At 33.4% G+C, this 15,461-nt stretch overlaps 1 protein-coding gene across 1 annotated transcript in view; it reads right to left on the bottom strand.

Annotated features, from left to right (window-relative positions):
- Positions 1-15,157, bottom strand: part of LOC129219174 (coiled-coil domain-containing protein 25-like) — a 63,417-nt gene extending 48,260 nt beyond the window's left edge. Inside the window, exons 1-3 of the mRNA XM_054853494.1 lie at positions 14,946-15,157; positions 6,660-6,707; positions 3,245-3,336 (exon numbers count right to left, since the gene is read on the bottom strand). Of these exons, the coding sequence (XP_054709469.1) occupies positions 3,245-3,336; positions 6,660-6,707; positions 14,946-14,970 (165 nt within the window). The 5' untranslated portion in view covers positions 14,971-15,157. The remainder of the gene's footprint in view (positions 1-3,244; positions 3,337-6,659; positions 6,708-14,945) is intronic.
- Positions 15,158-15,461: the final 304 nt, after the last annotated feature.

Below are 15,461 nucleotides of genomic sequence, written 5' to 3' on the forward strand. Positions count from 1 at the left end.
CTCGTTGAAGAGTGCTGTGAGTTGAATGGTCGACTTCTTGGGATTTTTCTTCACTAATCGCTTTAGAGAATGCCGGTCACGTTTGTCCAGGATGGATTTATGACCTCAAAGATGTCGCGAACAGGTAGCTTCTCCGCCGTCTTTCCACCTTTTAATAATGCGTTGAACAGTTCGCAATCCTATACCACTAATTTAAACTATATGTCTTTGCATTTTGTCCCACTTTGATACAGGCCAACAATTTGCCCCTTTTTGAACTCTGTTACATCACTTCCTCAAACACAACTACCATTTCCAATCATGCTTACTTCGAACTAAACAGTCTTTTAGTGCAACGACCACATTTTAAGTTTGCATCGAGCAAAGATTTATGCAAATATCTGTAATACTCATCAAATCACCTTCTTCCAAAATTGGAACGTTTAAAATTCGACCGCAGCATTTTTTGGACAATTAGTATGCATTTGTATGTACATATGTTTCTTGCATTAACTCAAAAATGGTATACCGTAGAAAGTTGAAATTCGGTATGTAGACTCTTAGTGGGGTCTAGTTGTGCACCTAACTTTTGGGTTGCATTTGGACATTCTGAAAGGGGTTTTTTTACACCTTTTTGGGTAAAAACAGTGTTAATTTCAATGCCAACTTGAGTGACTGAGGTAATAATTTGGCAAATACTTGGCAATATATCACCAAGCTTTCAGTGGCCAACTTGGCGACATTCGGCAAGTTGCTGAAAAAAATTTTTGAATCTGGTTTCAATTTGGCGCTATGGCAATATTTAGAGAGTTACCCATTGCATTGCATTAAAATTGTTGATATTGGGAAAATTGATCCCTATAAAACACTTTTTTTGCATTGAAATCTAGGGGTGAAAATTTCAGTGTTTTCTTTCTTATTCCAAGGCAAGTTATTATTTGGGAATATTCGTCAGCCATATTTTGTATTTTCTCTTTTCTCTAATAGGGGTGTACATAAGTGCATGCACCCTTTTTTTTTGAGTTATTAAAAATCATGGATTATCTAATTGATGTTAAAGAAAGTGTGGTGTCTACATCAGATTTTTTAACAAAGAATAAGTCCTTTGTCTTCTGTTTCAAACAAGTGTGGCACATTCGAATGAGCCAGGGTAACCCAAACTCTTTCTCATTAATATAATATCAAAATGAAAAGCAATGTTTGGTGTATTTACAGTTTCATTTCTGCTATCAAAACTTAAAATTATTATCTATGTTAACATTACAAATTCGATCTAGATTAACAACGGCTGGATAAATTAACTTCTCTTGTGTACTTGTGAGAGGTATTTGTTAGAGTTGGGCTGGATTTACCTATATGGTAAACAAGCCATAGATTAGGGCCTCTGCTTTGTTGGGGGCTGAAAACTCCCAAAATCCAGCATTATTTGTTCCTTAAAAAAATGAAAAGTACTAGACAAAATAAATTTCAGGTTCAAGTGCTTGAAAACCTTGAAAATTTGGAAAAGTGTGACAACAAATCTTGAATTTTAAAATTTCTAACAAACGGGAGGAAGTTGAAGGGGGGGGGTGCCACAATATGTCAAATTTAGCTCCTTGCTACATTCTGCATCAAAAACATGGTTCTCATGGTTCTATAGCAAAGTACTTGAGAAAAATTTTAGTGACTCACATGTTTCATATCTTACTATTTACTAAATGGAATGCAGTATGTTGGACATTCTTTTGTATTTCTTGCTTTTATCTTACTTCTACTGCATATTGTCAATCTGTTTAAGCATGGAAAAAAAAAAAAAACTATCTCTATTCCTTTTTGTTTCCTGCACTACTTGTAATTGAAAATAAATTTGTTGTACTGTGAAATCTATTGTTTACTTTTTGTTTTAAACTGAAAATAGCTTTTTTACAAAGTTAAAATAGTAGGGGAGACCAGGGTTAGTTGTTATACAGGATAACTTGCTACATTTGAATTTAAAATTAACCGCCAGTAGAAACTGATTCCTTGAATTTGTTGATATCACTCGGCCATCTGAACTCCCTGATGGTCACTGGAGTGCTTGCAGTCAGTAGTAGGGAAAGTGCTAAAGAGAAACCATAGTGTGAGTATTTTTTCTTTCCCTGTTTTCCCCACCACCGCTGCCATGTGATTATAGACCTTGGCATTGCTTCGCTTTAATCTGGCAATCCACTATGGATAGTTATTGCTTAGGCTTGTGACTTTAAAATGTCCGTTGCAATTAATGATTCTGCCAAGTGTGAGGTTTGGGTGAAGTGTCATAAGATTTTTGAATGCAAGAAGTCTACAATCGATAGAAATTTACAGATATATCACTGAGATGACTTTCCCCCCAGCAACTTTCACTTATTCCCCAAGTTGAAAGACTTTTTGGTTGGAAAGCGCTATGCAGTGATGAGGAATTTAAAGAAGCTGTTAATGACTAGTTCAACAGTTTGGCGTCAACTCTATATGCAAAAGACATAGAAAAACTTGTAAAACAGTATGACAAGTTCTTAAATTTAAACGGTGACTATGTAGAAAATTAACTTAAGTATCCATTAGCAATTGGACAAAGATTTACTTTTTTGTATCCATTATTAAAGCTTTTATACAAAATTGTTCTTTACTTTCCGGATGACCCTCCTATAATGCTATAGAAATTTCTATTATCTTTTCTCATAAAGAAAACCTACTCATTGTAAATAAAGGAACTAACTTTCAATAAGATTCAAAAAATGATTATGCTCACGATTTTTGAAAGGAAAAAAATATTTAGCTTCACTGGTACCATGGACCACTATTTTATCTCCTGCTGGTTTATTTTGTGCTGGTCCAATGGATATTACTGTGTTCAGTTTTATACACTATAGCATGCCTTGGTTTTGCTAATTGAGTGGGAGTAGCATTTGGTCGATATGAAAATGACTCATTTATTATCAATCATGGTGTTTAAGCAGCAATGTTAGTCTCACAGTTGAATTCTAATGACATATAACTTTATTTATTTATTTATTTTTGTTGGAGGTGATATAGGACAGGAGGCATGTAGTGCTTTTTTGTAGAAAATTCTAAATCATTATTAGAGTTTGTAGTTATATTTTATCTAGTTTTGCTGCACATTTGTATAGCTTAACTGTAAATCGCACCAGTCGATTGCCAAAAAGAGTCAACATTCTATTCATATCCTTTTTTTTAGTATGTTCATAAGAAAGGAATTTTATTGAGCATTAAAAAAAATTGTATGAAAAGAGCACTAAAAAAAACTTACTTTTGCTAATCTCAGGTACACATGAGCGGATGATAAATCATCCACATGAAACCATATATCTTCTGGCCATCCCCAACGAATCAAATCCTCATCTGCATTAAAAAAGTTCTTTTAATTCTAAAGTGCTGTACACCCTAGTAAGCAATTATCATAAAATGAAAATGACATGTACAAAACTAAACTCTTAATTCTTATACTTTATTCTGGAAAAATCTGCATGAAATTCACTTACTCCCTTGCAGGTATGTGCATCTGTGGATTTCATGCCAGCACAAGTGGTTAGGAATGCAGAAAGTAATAAACACAAATCTTTGAGGGTATAGGGCCACACTACTTATCAATGATTATTGGAGTCATCCATGGTGCTCAAGCTGACGAAAATTTTGTTACAGTAGAAGACCATTATAACGCACACCTTGGGACCACAGCTTTTGCGATATACAGGTTATTGTGTTATATAGATCATTTCACACATTTTGAAACTAATATTCAGAATATATCTATATGTTTGCATTTCAGAATGAGTTTTATCTGCAATGAGTATTAAAGCACCCATATTACAATCAGTTATTCACAAATAAATATGTTCCACAATCGAAAGAAAGTGCATTATCCTGCACTTCTGTTAGCTTCATGGTTTGCATAACAGCTGCATTATCAAGAGCCATCAGGTATTTTCTGTTTACTATGAGTACTAATTTTCAATTTAAAAGCTTTGAATTAAGTTGGAAAGATGAAAAACGGTTTCAAAATTTAATTTGCCTAACAATTTTTATGTTTGCAAAGCAAAACAGAGGGATTTTTTAAACTTCAAAACCTACTGTTTACTTCTGAAAAGTAGTGTGGTTTATAGAGAATTGCGTTATATGGGTCGGCGTTATAACGGTCTTCTACTGTATTAAACTCAAAACATTTTAATTTATGTTACACTGCTATTTAAATAGCTGGACTTCAGTCATATTTTCTCTTTAAAATTTTAATGATATTAATTTTTTTTTTCATTGAACAAGAAAAGGAAAAAAAAAGTATGTAGTGGAAACTGAACAGATCAGTAGCAAAAGTTAGCGCGCATCATTTCTCGAGGCAATCAAAATTTCAAAACTGATTTTTAAATCATTTCAAACAACATCAAAACAATTTTTATAAAAAGACGAAAAGGGGCAAACTCTAAAAAATCACTTTTGAGGGAGAGAGGACTATTTAAGATGCCATTAACAGTTGAGGCCAGTTCAACAAATTGACATCAATTTCTTGGATGCACATTAGGGTTATGTCTTTTTTTTTTTAAACATCGACTTGCACTGTATTTGCCGTCCCTTTCAAATCCAGGCGGGACTCTTGCATTGAAGAAATACAACCTTCTTTTTTTCTCTGGGCTTTGATCCATCGAAGCGCTTTTTGGGGCAGCTTTACTTTTATATTGCAATTGCAAAGACAGTGGGTCTGGGCATTACAAGTTTGCTTGCATGGAGCACATCCTCACCACATAGTATAATTTTACATGCGCACAAAGCTATATCAAAAAGTTTATCAAGTTTAAGCTCATACTGTTCTTTAATAGTTTTCCGTGCTTTGTTCAAGCTATCTTAGAGAATACTGACTAGCTCTGGCAAAGTCTTCGTCCTATAACTTTTGTGCTATAAACAATAGGTTCGTTTAACTCGCAATTAGAACTTGACCATCATTCTGCAATCCCAACAGCAACACTGGAAAAGATCTTTGTCATTGAAACATTGCGCGGGTTTTGATCGCTCATGAGCATTTTATCTTGCTGTAACTCAAGGCATCTCTGCAAACAGTAACTCAAAGTTGGAAACTCAGTTGCTAGGAAATTTTTGAGACCTTCTAGATACTCACTCAACTTAGTGCTTAAAGCATGTCTGGTTTTCTTGGCAGCAGAAGATGCCATTGTGACTATAAATAATTATAAAAATACTCTATGAAGTTTTCCAGGCGTCTTGAGTACCTGAAGTTTGAAATTCACGGCTCAGCATACTGAAGTGGTGCAGATGAGTGTTAAGCTGAGCAGGAAATTTATCAGGGGTAAAACTTAATGAAATATATTTAAATACTTTGCCCAATACCTCACAAAATTCCACAGGATATTTTAGGATCATGATATAACACGATGACGGTAGATTTTGAGAGAGTCAGAAGTTGAGTCCGACTTCTCCTAAGTTTAAAGTCGCTAGTGTGTTTTGCACAGGGTTGTAGTTTTGGTCGGACGAAACTGATTTTATCCAGGCCACTGGCTAAAACCGGTCAAAACTGGATTTAACCACCATAGAACTGGCCAAAACTAAATTACATGAAAATACACTTCTAATTTGTATGTATGTGAGAGATTTGTGTTTTGCAACTAATAAATCTGTTAGTTGGAAGTTTTTTAAGTAAGCACAACAATTTTAGTTAATAAAATATAAAATTAGTGAAGTAATTTACATTATTACAACAATAGTCGTGAACAAATTTCCACTTTCTTCAAAATTAAACACTGAAATTGCTCACAACTAAAACAAAAGACATAAGGAATACAAAACAGCCTGTAACATAAATATAGTAACTTTTCAGTAGTGTTGCTTTTTAATTTTCAAAAGTGTTTCCCCCCTGTACCTTTAGTTTTGTTTCAAAAAAATGCCTATATATGTTTCTAAAAGTTTTTTTTTCTCTCATTAATTCTTCAAAATTACTTGAAATACTTTCAAATACTTCGTACATTTGTGTGTGAGAATTAAAATCTATCTCTTCAACTTACAATGTTTCACTATTATTTTTTTAATGTTACTACATATTTTTTATGTAAACCTTACCTTCTAAACATGCTGTAATTTCTACAAAATGTAAAACATACTAGATAAATAATGAAAGATGATTGATTATGCTTTGTTTTGCATTTCTTTTTAATAAATTATTATTTGGTTTTCATTTAAAATTTGATAATTATCTAAGTGGCCAAAACTGGATAAAACTGATTTAATCCCAGCCGGTTTAAACCGGTTTTATCCATGGTTAAAATCACCACTGGCCAAAACTCTTTCAACCCTGGTTTTGCATGAATTAGTATAAACTTTTGGCATCCCTAAAGATATCCCTGTGCAAGGAATTGGATAAAATATCAAAAAGTAAATTGTGGCTCAGAACCGAAAATTTTATGACACGTTTAGAGCTTTGTATTAATCCTAAAGGTAACCACTTTGAAAATTTGTAAATGTATTAGACAAAATAATGTATTTATATTTATTTTGAAGTTTGGGCATAATATTTTCATTAGCATTAAAGTTATGGTGTATTATGTGTGTTTAAGTTATTTCTTGTCACCCAGTACAGGAATCATAATCTATTGTAATTATATTTTACAATGAATAAACATTAGTTAAAAATCTAGCCAAAACTCTGACATGCAATTGAAACTTACTTTCATGTTTGTCTACTCCCATATATATTGTAGCTGGAGGTGAAACGACTGAGGAAAAAAGAAAAAAAATGTTATTGGGAGCAGAAATGGTACAAATTATTTAAGACATTGTAATCATTGAAACAAAAATTACACAATGTAAGGAAAACAGTTTTCAAGGTAAAGACAAGAGACAAAACAATTAAGGGAAAAACATAGAATTTAAGCAGGAATATAAAGCCAGAAATAATTCTTGGAGGGAACCAGAAATTAAACTCTGACATCTTTTATATTCAGTAAGTTACCGCCCTATAGCCAGGGCTAAGGCAGAAATACATGAAATACACCGCCAGCTCAGTCAATTCCAGCCGAGGACTGCAGTTTCGTGCTTATTAGCACTCATACCTACCATACACTTTATATATTCTAACCTTACTGAATATACCTGCCTTGCCATCAATCTTCGAGTTGAACCGAACCATTGTTTCGGTCACCCGTCTGGTCAGTGCTAATTCTATATTAGCTACCAGTTTGTTTGGCACTCTAGGCTTCCTTAAGAGGTTTTCCACCTCCAGCTCAGTTAGTCCTATGTTGGGCTGATGAGTGCTAATAAGCACGAAACTGCAGTCCTCGGCTGGAATTGACCGAGCTGGCGGTGTATTTCAGACATCTCTTGTCTCAAATTGAATGAATCAAGAAAATATAAAATTAATAGGGGTAAAATCAGGGGTGGATACAGACTACCATTTTAGGGGGGGGGGAATCATGCAGAGGAAGGACCGAAAAACGAACCTAAGGTTTTGGGTGCGAAAAATTTCTGAAACTGCTTGCACCAAATTGGCCAGGAATAAGGGTCCTAGAGGACACTAATAGCATTATAGGGCAAAAAGGTACTAATTAATTTCGCAAGCAATGAAATAAAGTAATATTTCAAATGTTTACTCTAAAAAAAATTTAATAAAACAAAAAGATAACTGCAATTGTTTATATTTTATTCATAAATTGTTTGAACAATGTGGATGCATAGAAGTTCTTCTGCCCTTATATAGAAGTTTGGTAAGATCTCATTTGGAGTATGCTGTTCAGTTTTGGTCTCCTTATCTTAAGATATTCATGTATTGGAAAGGGTTCAAAGGCGGGCCACAAGGCTAATAAATGGACTTTCTCATTTAGACTATGATTCCAGGCTTAGAAGGCTAAAAATGTACAGTTTCGAGCAAAGAAGAGACCGAGGGGACATGATTCAGTTGTTTAAATTTATTAAAATTAAAGATGTTACGGGGCTGAAGTTTAGCACTGAAAACAGGACAAGGGGTCATTGTTTTAAGCTATTTAAATCTCAGGCTGACATGAATGTTAGGAAAAATTATTATTTTAGCAGGGTAGTGGAACCTTGGAACAGTTTACCGGAAGAGGTGGTCATGAGCAAGGGAGTAGATAGTTTTAAGAGAGCCATTAATCTTCACTGGGGATTGTAAATTGACTAGGACCAGTCTAGCTGGGCCCAGAGCCTGTTGCTGGGCGTCACTTTTGTATTTGTATAATAGTGTACACAGGGCTGCACTGTCCCTATGTGCAAGGTCATGCATCGCACGACGGCGCCAGAGCCTAAAAGGCGCTGAGCTCTACCGATCGAAAATGCTCCAAATGAAGGGTTAAAAAACTCTAACCAAAATATTAAAATAGAATTCTTCACTACATCTAATGGCAGCAGTGAAATTATACTGCTCATTGAAACAATTAATTCTTCTCGCTGAAAGTGTAAAAGAAAAATTACCAACTTGTTGTGCTTAAACATTCTATTCAAAAGCGCAATCTTTAACACTGAAAACAGGTCACTTTAATTAATGCATACATTAGCATTTTCCTTCTTTATGTGGAGTCTTGAATGCTATTTCGGTATGTCTATAGTACGCAATGTTGAGCATACAAGGCGTAAAAAATTTGCTATTCCCCATTTTGGTTCTTGCGGTGAAATACCTTATGTATTATAATTAGTGCAATTATATTGTAACTTTAAATAGATGGTAACTTCACTATTTCTTGTTATCATATATAAAACATGCAGTAAGCACATTTGGATATTATTTAGATGAGCTTAATATTTATATATTTTAAACAATAATTTAGATTAACTTTTTAGTTGAAAAAGTTTAACGACTTGACCATAATTTACTCGATTCCTGCCCCCCCCCCCCTTTTATTTCTTTAACTATTTGTGTACTTTTTTTTTTAATGCTTTAGAGAGAGTATGTATTTGCTTTGGATATTAAATTCAATGCCTTTTTCCGTATTTTAGAACTTTTAATTTTATAAGAAATTATTTCAGTTTCAGATTTTTAAGTGAGTGAAATTGCTTAGACATCTTTAATATAGAAGAAAAGTTTCTCTGTCTCTCAGGAACTTATCAGCAAATAATCAAACTAAAGAATGAAGGGGAACACATCTTAACTTAGTTCAGCCTTTGAATAAAGATACAATCAGTTGACTTGACAACTTGATAGTTTAAAAGCAAATTCGTAGTCTAGCAACATGTCAGTGTAAACAGTAGAGTAGAACAAAAGAAAAAAAGCTAACTCATTTCTACACGTAGTGATGTAAAATACCCAGGTATTTATTTTTAGGGGTAAATACCAAAAAATGGGTATTTACCCGGGCATTTATTTCAAAAATTTATATTCAACTAAAATACTTTTCTGTATGCATTCCATTATTACATATATAACCAACCATATACAAAACAATAAATTTTTGCCAAAAAATTGTATTTTGATCACATATTTACAGAATTATTGTGTGAAACAACTTAGCAATCTAATATGATATTCCATTAAATATGTGAGATATGCCTAATCAATGTTGATAGCCAAATTTCAGATAAAAAAAGTCATTCTACAAAAAGTAAAAAGCTTAACTGGTTACAAGAAAAAGCAAACGTCAATTTTTTCCGGTCCTAGTCTTTTATAACCCAGTAACATATCCCTGCATGACATTAAAATGTAACGAAATGACGCTCAATTTATTATTACTATTTATTTACCTATATCTTGAGCAGAATGTTAATGTGAAAACTGTTTTGATATTTGTCACGTTATCACTTATAAACAGCAATACAATAAATAAATAACATCATAGTCTTAACCGTTTACCCGCCAATGTTCCAAAAATGGAACATCATATTTAATTGAAAATTTTTCCAAGAAATAACGTTAAAATAAACAAGTTTTTTTTTATCACAGTTTAGTCTTATTTCAAAGTATTTTTTGATTTCCTGCTTGGATGTTTATATATTTTCAATTATTTATTGCGATTTTTCAAAGATGAGTGTTTTTTTAGCTTTTTGCAACTTTTTCTTTTAAAATTTACCAAAAATTGACTTTTTCAGAAAATGCGATGATATTTATTATAGTTGTGAAAAATACTTCAACGTATGATCTTAAAATGCTTGTAGAAATGTACAATGATATTTCCAAAAGGTGTACCCCCTCAAAATAGCATGTTCCAATTTTGGAACATTGGCACTTTATGGAGTCAAATTTCCAAGAAGTAAATCGTTCGACTTCAAAGGGGAAATTTCATTTTTCGTAATATATGTTTCTTTTTTCTTCTCATTTGGAATGTACTCTGATGTAGATGTTGGCAAAACCAAGTAAGTTTATATTTTGAAAGGATATGACGTTTCGTTTCGTTAGCAAAAAAAATAATAACAGTCTACTGTTTGACAGACTATATGGTTCCGAATCCACACCTGCTCGGACAGCTGCATTGTCATGTGATAATAAAAAATAATATTAGTGAGCGTTTTATTCTTCATATTTTAAATGCAGTTCAATAATTCGCTAGCTTTGTTTTCGAGCAAAACGAAATTCAGTTTGACGTATACCAACTGTTCATAAATGTTAAAAAATGTCTACAAGATTTCTTACTGTAGAACAAGCTGTGGCTTATTTAGAGACATTGTCAGATTCAGATTTGTCAGATGTAGATATATGCCAATCACCCCCTGATGAACCAGGTAATTTTTTCCGCCAACTCTTGTGAAAATTTAAGAAAAGAATCAGAGGAAGAACAAAGTCTGAAATCATTAGATAATAAAAGTAAAAAGCGAATGAAAACGGAAAAAAAGAAAAAGTTGGAATTATGAGGAAATAAAAGTAGAAAAAGAATGAAAATGGATTTAACTTGGGAGAAGAAAGCTAATTTTCAGAAACTGATTTTGTCAGAAAGTATTGAACCGATTCGACACGCATTTCCGTATATAGTGGATTTATCTCCAATTGATTTTTTTTTAAATTTTACCTTTGCAGTATGTTGAACGCTTAGCAAATATGACAAACTTGTATGCATTGCAAAAAGGAGAATCAATAGATGTTGACAGAGATGAAATCCTACAATTTTTTGGTTTGCTGCTATTGAGTGGGTACTATTCCGTTTCTTCTGAAGATATGTATTGGAGCAGTGCAGAAGATACATCTGTGCCAATTGTACCAACAATTATGCCTCGAAATCGTTTTCGAAAAATAAAAAACAACTTTCATTTGATGGACAACCATGAATTAAAACAAAATGACAAACTTAATAGTAAGAAGAATAGTATGGAAAAGTATACCCTATTTACAAAGAATTGTGTAAAAACCTTCAACAATTTGTTGTGTTTCATGAAAAATTGAGCATAGATGAATCTATGGTTTCCTACTACGATCGGCATCCATGTAAAATGTTTATTAGAGGAAAACCAATAAGATTCGGCTAAAAAATTTGGATGCTGTGCTCTTCAAGTGGATACCCACATTCCATGGAGAAATATTCAGGCAAAAAAGAAGGATCCCCTGATGTGCAATTAGGATATAGAGTTCTAAATGATCTATTATCAGTTTTGACTGACACGTCTAAGCATGAAGTATACTTTGATAACTTTTTTTACATCATATGACTTAATTTCTCAGCTACCAAAAAAAGGTGTACGAGCTACAGGAACAATTCGTGAAAACCGAACTGGCCATTGTCCACTGAAATGAAAAAAAGCCCTTTCTAAAGAAGATTGAGGAAATTTTGACTATCGATCTGATGGATCAGTGTACATGTGCAGCTGGAACGATAATGCATGGTTACAGTAGCATCTGATTGTTATACACATGAGCCACTTGCATCTGTAAAACGTTACTCAAATGCGCAGAAATGCAAGATAGATGTGCCACAACCTTATCTTATCAAGAGATACAATGAAGGAATGGGGGGTGTGAACGTCTTGGATAAACTTTAAGGGAGCTACAGATCTCATTTGAGGAGTAAAAGATGGTGGTGAAATCATTTTAGTAATGCCCTGAATATTTCAACTGTAGCTAGCTGGTTATTTCATTGTGAGTTACACGAAGTCAAGATGAAGCATTTAGAGTTCCGAAGAGAAATAACAACTCACCTCCTAAGAAGAAAAGTACGAGTGGAAAGTCATTCAGGGCCTCGTTGTCATTTACATAAACAATCAAGAATGTCTGACTTAAATTATATTGTATCTGCATCCCAAGGACGTTGTTCGGTGTGCAAAAAAAATACGACTAAGAAATGTTTCCATTGCGACAAACGACTTCACCAGCAAAATGCTTCCTTTCATATCCTGGGCATTAGATATTTCTGTCTTGGATTTTCTGAATTTTGATATGTACATAAATGCAATTTAAAATATTATTTTTTCCGCAATAAAGTATGCTAAGATAAAAACTGCATTCAAAACCTCTTAGTTTAAAAAAATTCTCTGAAAAGAAAAAAAACTTCATGCAAAGCGCCAATGTTCCAAAAATGGAACACACTAAAAAACATAGTAAATATTTTTTTTCTGGAAATTTTATTTTATTTCTATATTTACTAGACATAAATACACATAATTTCAAAAAATTACTCAAATTTGATCTTCCGTCAATAGTTCGGCGGTTAAACGGTTAATAACTTCTCAGTTTATTCTTCCAAACACCTCTCATGCTTCTTTTTTTTTTCATTTTGGATATGACTAACCTACAAGGGCGCCCATATGCAAAATTGTAAGGGGGGGGGGGGAGCTCAGATATTTTCCCCATGGTTTAGTGGGGTATTTTCTTCATAAGAACCGATTTCAGGACATATTAGAGTCATTAAAATTTGTCATTTTTAATAACTTATTCATTAATGGTTGGAGAATAAATGTTTTTACATTTTTGCGAAGAAAAAAGTACCAAAAGCAAGGGAGTTCAGGGGGGGGGGGCCTCGAGCCCCCCTTGCTCCCTATATGGGCGCCCTTGCTAACCTAGATTGTGATTTTGAAATCCTGAAGTTCATCATTGAATTGCTTATACTTCTCCGATTATAACATTGAAAAGAAAGATTCTTTGGTTCACAATATGTTTCTTTCATAATTTCATCAAGTCTTTCAATAAAATAGATTACAAACTGTGTAATACATAATGTGTGTACAGGGGCAGATACAGAAAAATCTTTTGGAGGGGGCACGGGATATTAAAAAGCCCCCCCCCCCCCCCCCCCCCCCCCCCCCCCCCCCCCCCCGCCTTCGATGTTTCATAACAAAGTTAGTGACTATTTTTAAATGTGCGTGTTTTTCTTCTCTTTTTTTGGTCAATGAATCAACTTCAAGTACTTGAATATCATGCAATAATATACTTTGAATGTGGACGGAAAACATGTTTGATTTTTCAAGTCATTTAGATATTAAACCCAATATAATGTCACCGGGATGCTAGATAATGCTTTACTTAGGAACATAGTCATAATAGTTATGGCAAGGTTATTAAATACACTCATACCTCACTCGAATTTTTTTTAATTAATTTATAAAGAAAATAATAACTTCATAACATAAGTTATACTGAAGAATTCAAAAATTATTTCTGTGAATTTCAAAACAGTTGCTGATTTGTTTTTAAAGCATGATACAGTGGAGATAACATATATTTATACTACATGCCGTTTCCGTTAAAAATCATGGTTTTTTCCAAGGAACTACCATATGATTTCTTTCATTTGCTTTTTTTGTAAGCTGAAAAAGAAATCTATTATTTCGCAAATAGGTTATTGGATCAAAATGACTCTTTTCAGCTGCACCTTCACATTTAAAAAAAATGTTAATTATTGCTTCCATCAAAGAAGAATTAATGGACAAATCGCGATAATGCAGTCTCTTGAATTTGAAACCAGCAAGTTAAATGTATTCCGCAACTCTGGGCCCCTGACTCCAGTAATACTTCTTTAGCAAACAAAAATGCTTTTATTCAAATATGCTGCGTGTGTTTTGTGTTCTTTTTAATTAACTACATATAAAATGCAAAAGAAAGGTCAATTAAAAAGTAATAAATAAAATAGTGAAATTCATCCTTTGGGGGGAGGGGCACGCCCCCCCCCCTCCCCCTAAAATCTGCTACTGTGTGTGTATCAGTTTTACCAATTATTTCATATTCAGCTTTATTTTAAAAAAAAATTCCCATTCACTTATTGCATTTTTTTTTTTTTTTTTTGTAAAATACCCAGTTTTTGAGTATTTACCCGGGCCTCGGGTAAATATCCGGCTAAAATACCCAAAAATATTTATCTATCCGCTGGGTATTTATCGATCCACATCACTATGCACATGTAACTTCTTTATCGCATATTGGCTCGACAAATGATTTTTGGCAGAATATTTTTTAAGGAACTCATTTTAGATCGCAGACGGTTTTATATTTTATCTAGGTCTGGCTCTGATGTCAACTGAAAACCAGCTTTTTACAATAAATTACTTTCAAAATTCTCTGAAGTAAATTCCTTGAAAAGAATTCCTGGACATAAACATATTCATAACTTTTGGAGGGTTTGGGAGAAAGAAAAAAGCATTTATTTAATCATAAACTATAAAATACAGAATAAAATTAAAAAAGAATAAGTTACAGGGAAAAAAACAGGGAACTACACGGCAGTTTATTACAAAACTCCGAGTAATTTGATTTACTGAAAGGTACATTAAAAAATTGAAGCATTAATTTGCAAAACCATTGCTAAAAAGCAAGCGTTTTTAAAGCAAGGCTTTTACAGCCCAAAAGAGGCTCAAAAATATTAACTCATTTCTGGCAAAGTACAAAGTATTCCAAATTATAAGTAGCAATAATATGCCTAAAACTTATAACAAGCGAAGTAAAAAAATAATGTACGATTTCTTCAGCATTAAACTTTAGATTAGTTTTGACAATTCAGAAGCTTTATTCCAAGTGACTATGCATGATAAATACAGCATCATTCAATCTAAATATAGGAAAAGGAATAAAAACTCACGAACTCTTTGAATCTTACCATCACTAGTAAAGTAGAAGACCATATTGCATATGTTTCAAACAATCCGAGAAATAAATGATATATCAAACAAAAGTTGAGTACGAAAGAATGATAAAGTCGAACCAAACAACGTAAGTTTTAAGACGCAAATGAATGGCAGAAAATACAACTAATCAGAAAACTTTCTTCCACGATACAATGTCGCCATTAACTACGGCTATTCAAGCGAGAGCTGAACCGATTAGAAAAAGCATGAAAAGAGACCAACCGACATTTGATTACATTAGGCTTAGGGAGCAAAACAGGAGAAATATTTAAGCTAAAAGGTTCTTCCTTTCAAAAACTTTTGTTGATTTTGTTCGAATAGAGCAACTGGTTGGCTCGGGCATGGCTATCTGCGATCGGCAAAGTTAATATTTTCGCCGCTAGTGGCGCTGCCCTCCTAGGGTCGCTTTAGATACTTCGGAAACAAGTAGGAAACAAGCACCAGTCCAAGGTTGAACCCCTATAACTGTCCCTGTAACTCCAATATAG

Source organism: Uloborus diversus, chromosome 3 (genome assembly GCF_026930045.1).
Source record: "Uloborus diversus isolate 005 chromosome 3, Udiv.v.3.1, whole genome shotgun sequence".
Lineage (NCBI taxonomy): Eukaryota > Metazoa > Arthropoda > Arachnida > Araneae > Uloboridae > Uloborus > Uloborus diversus.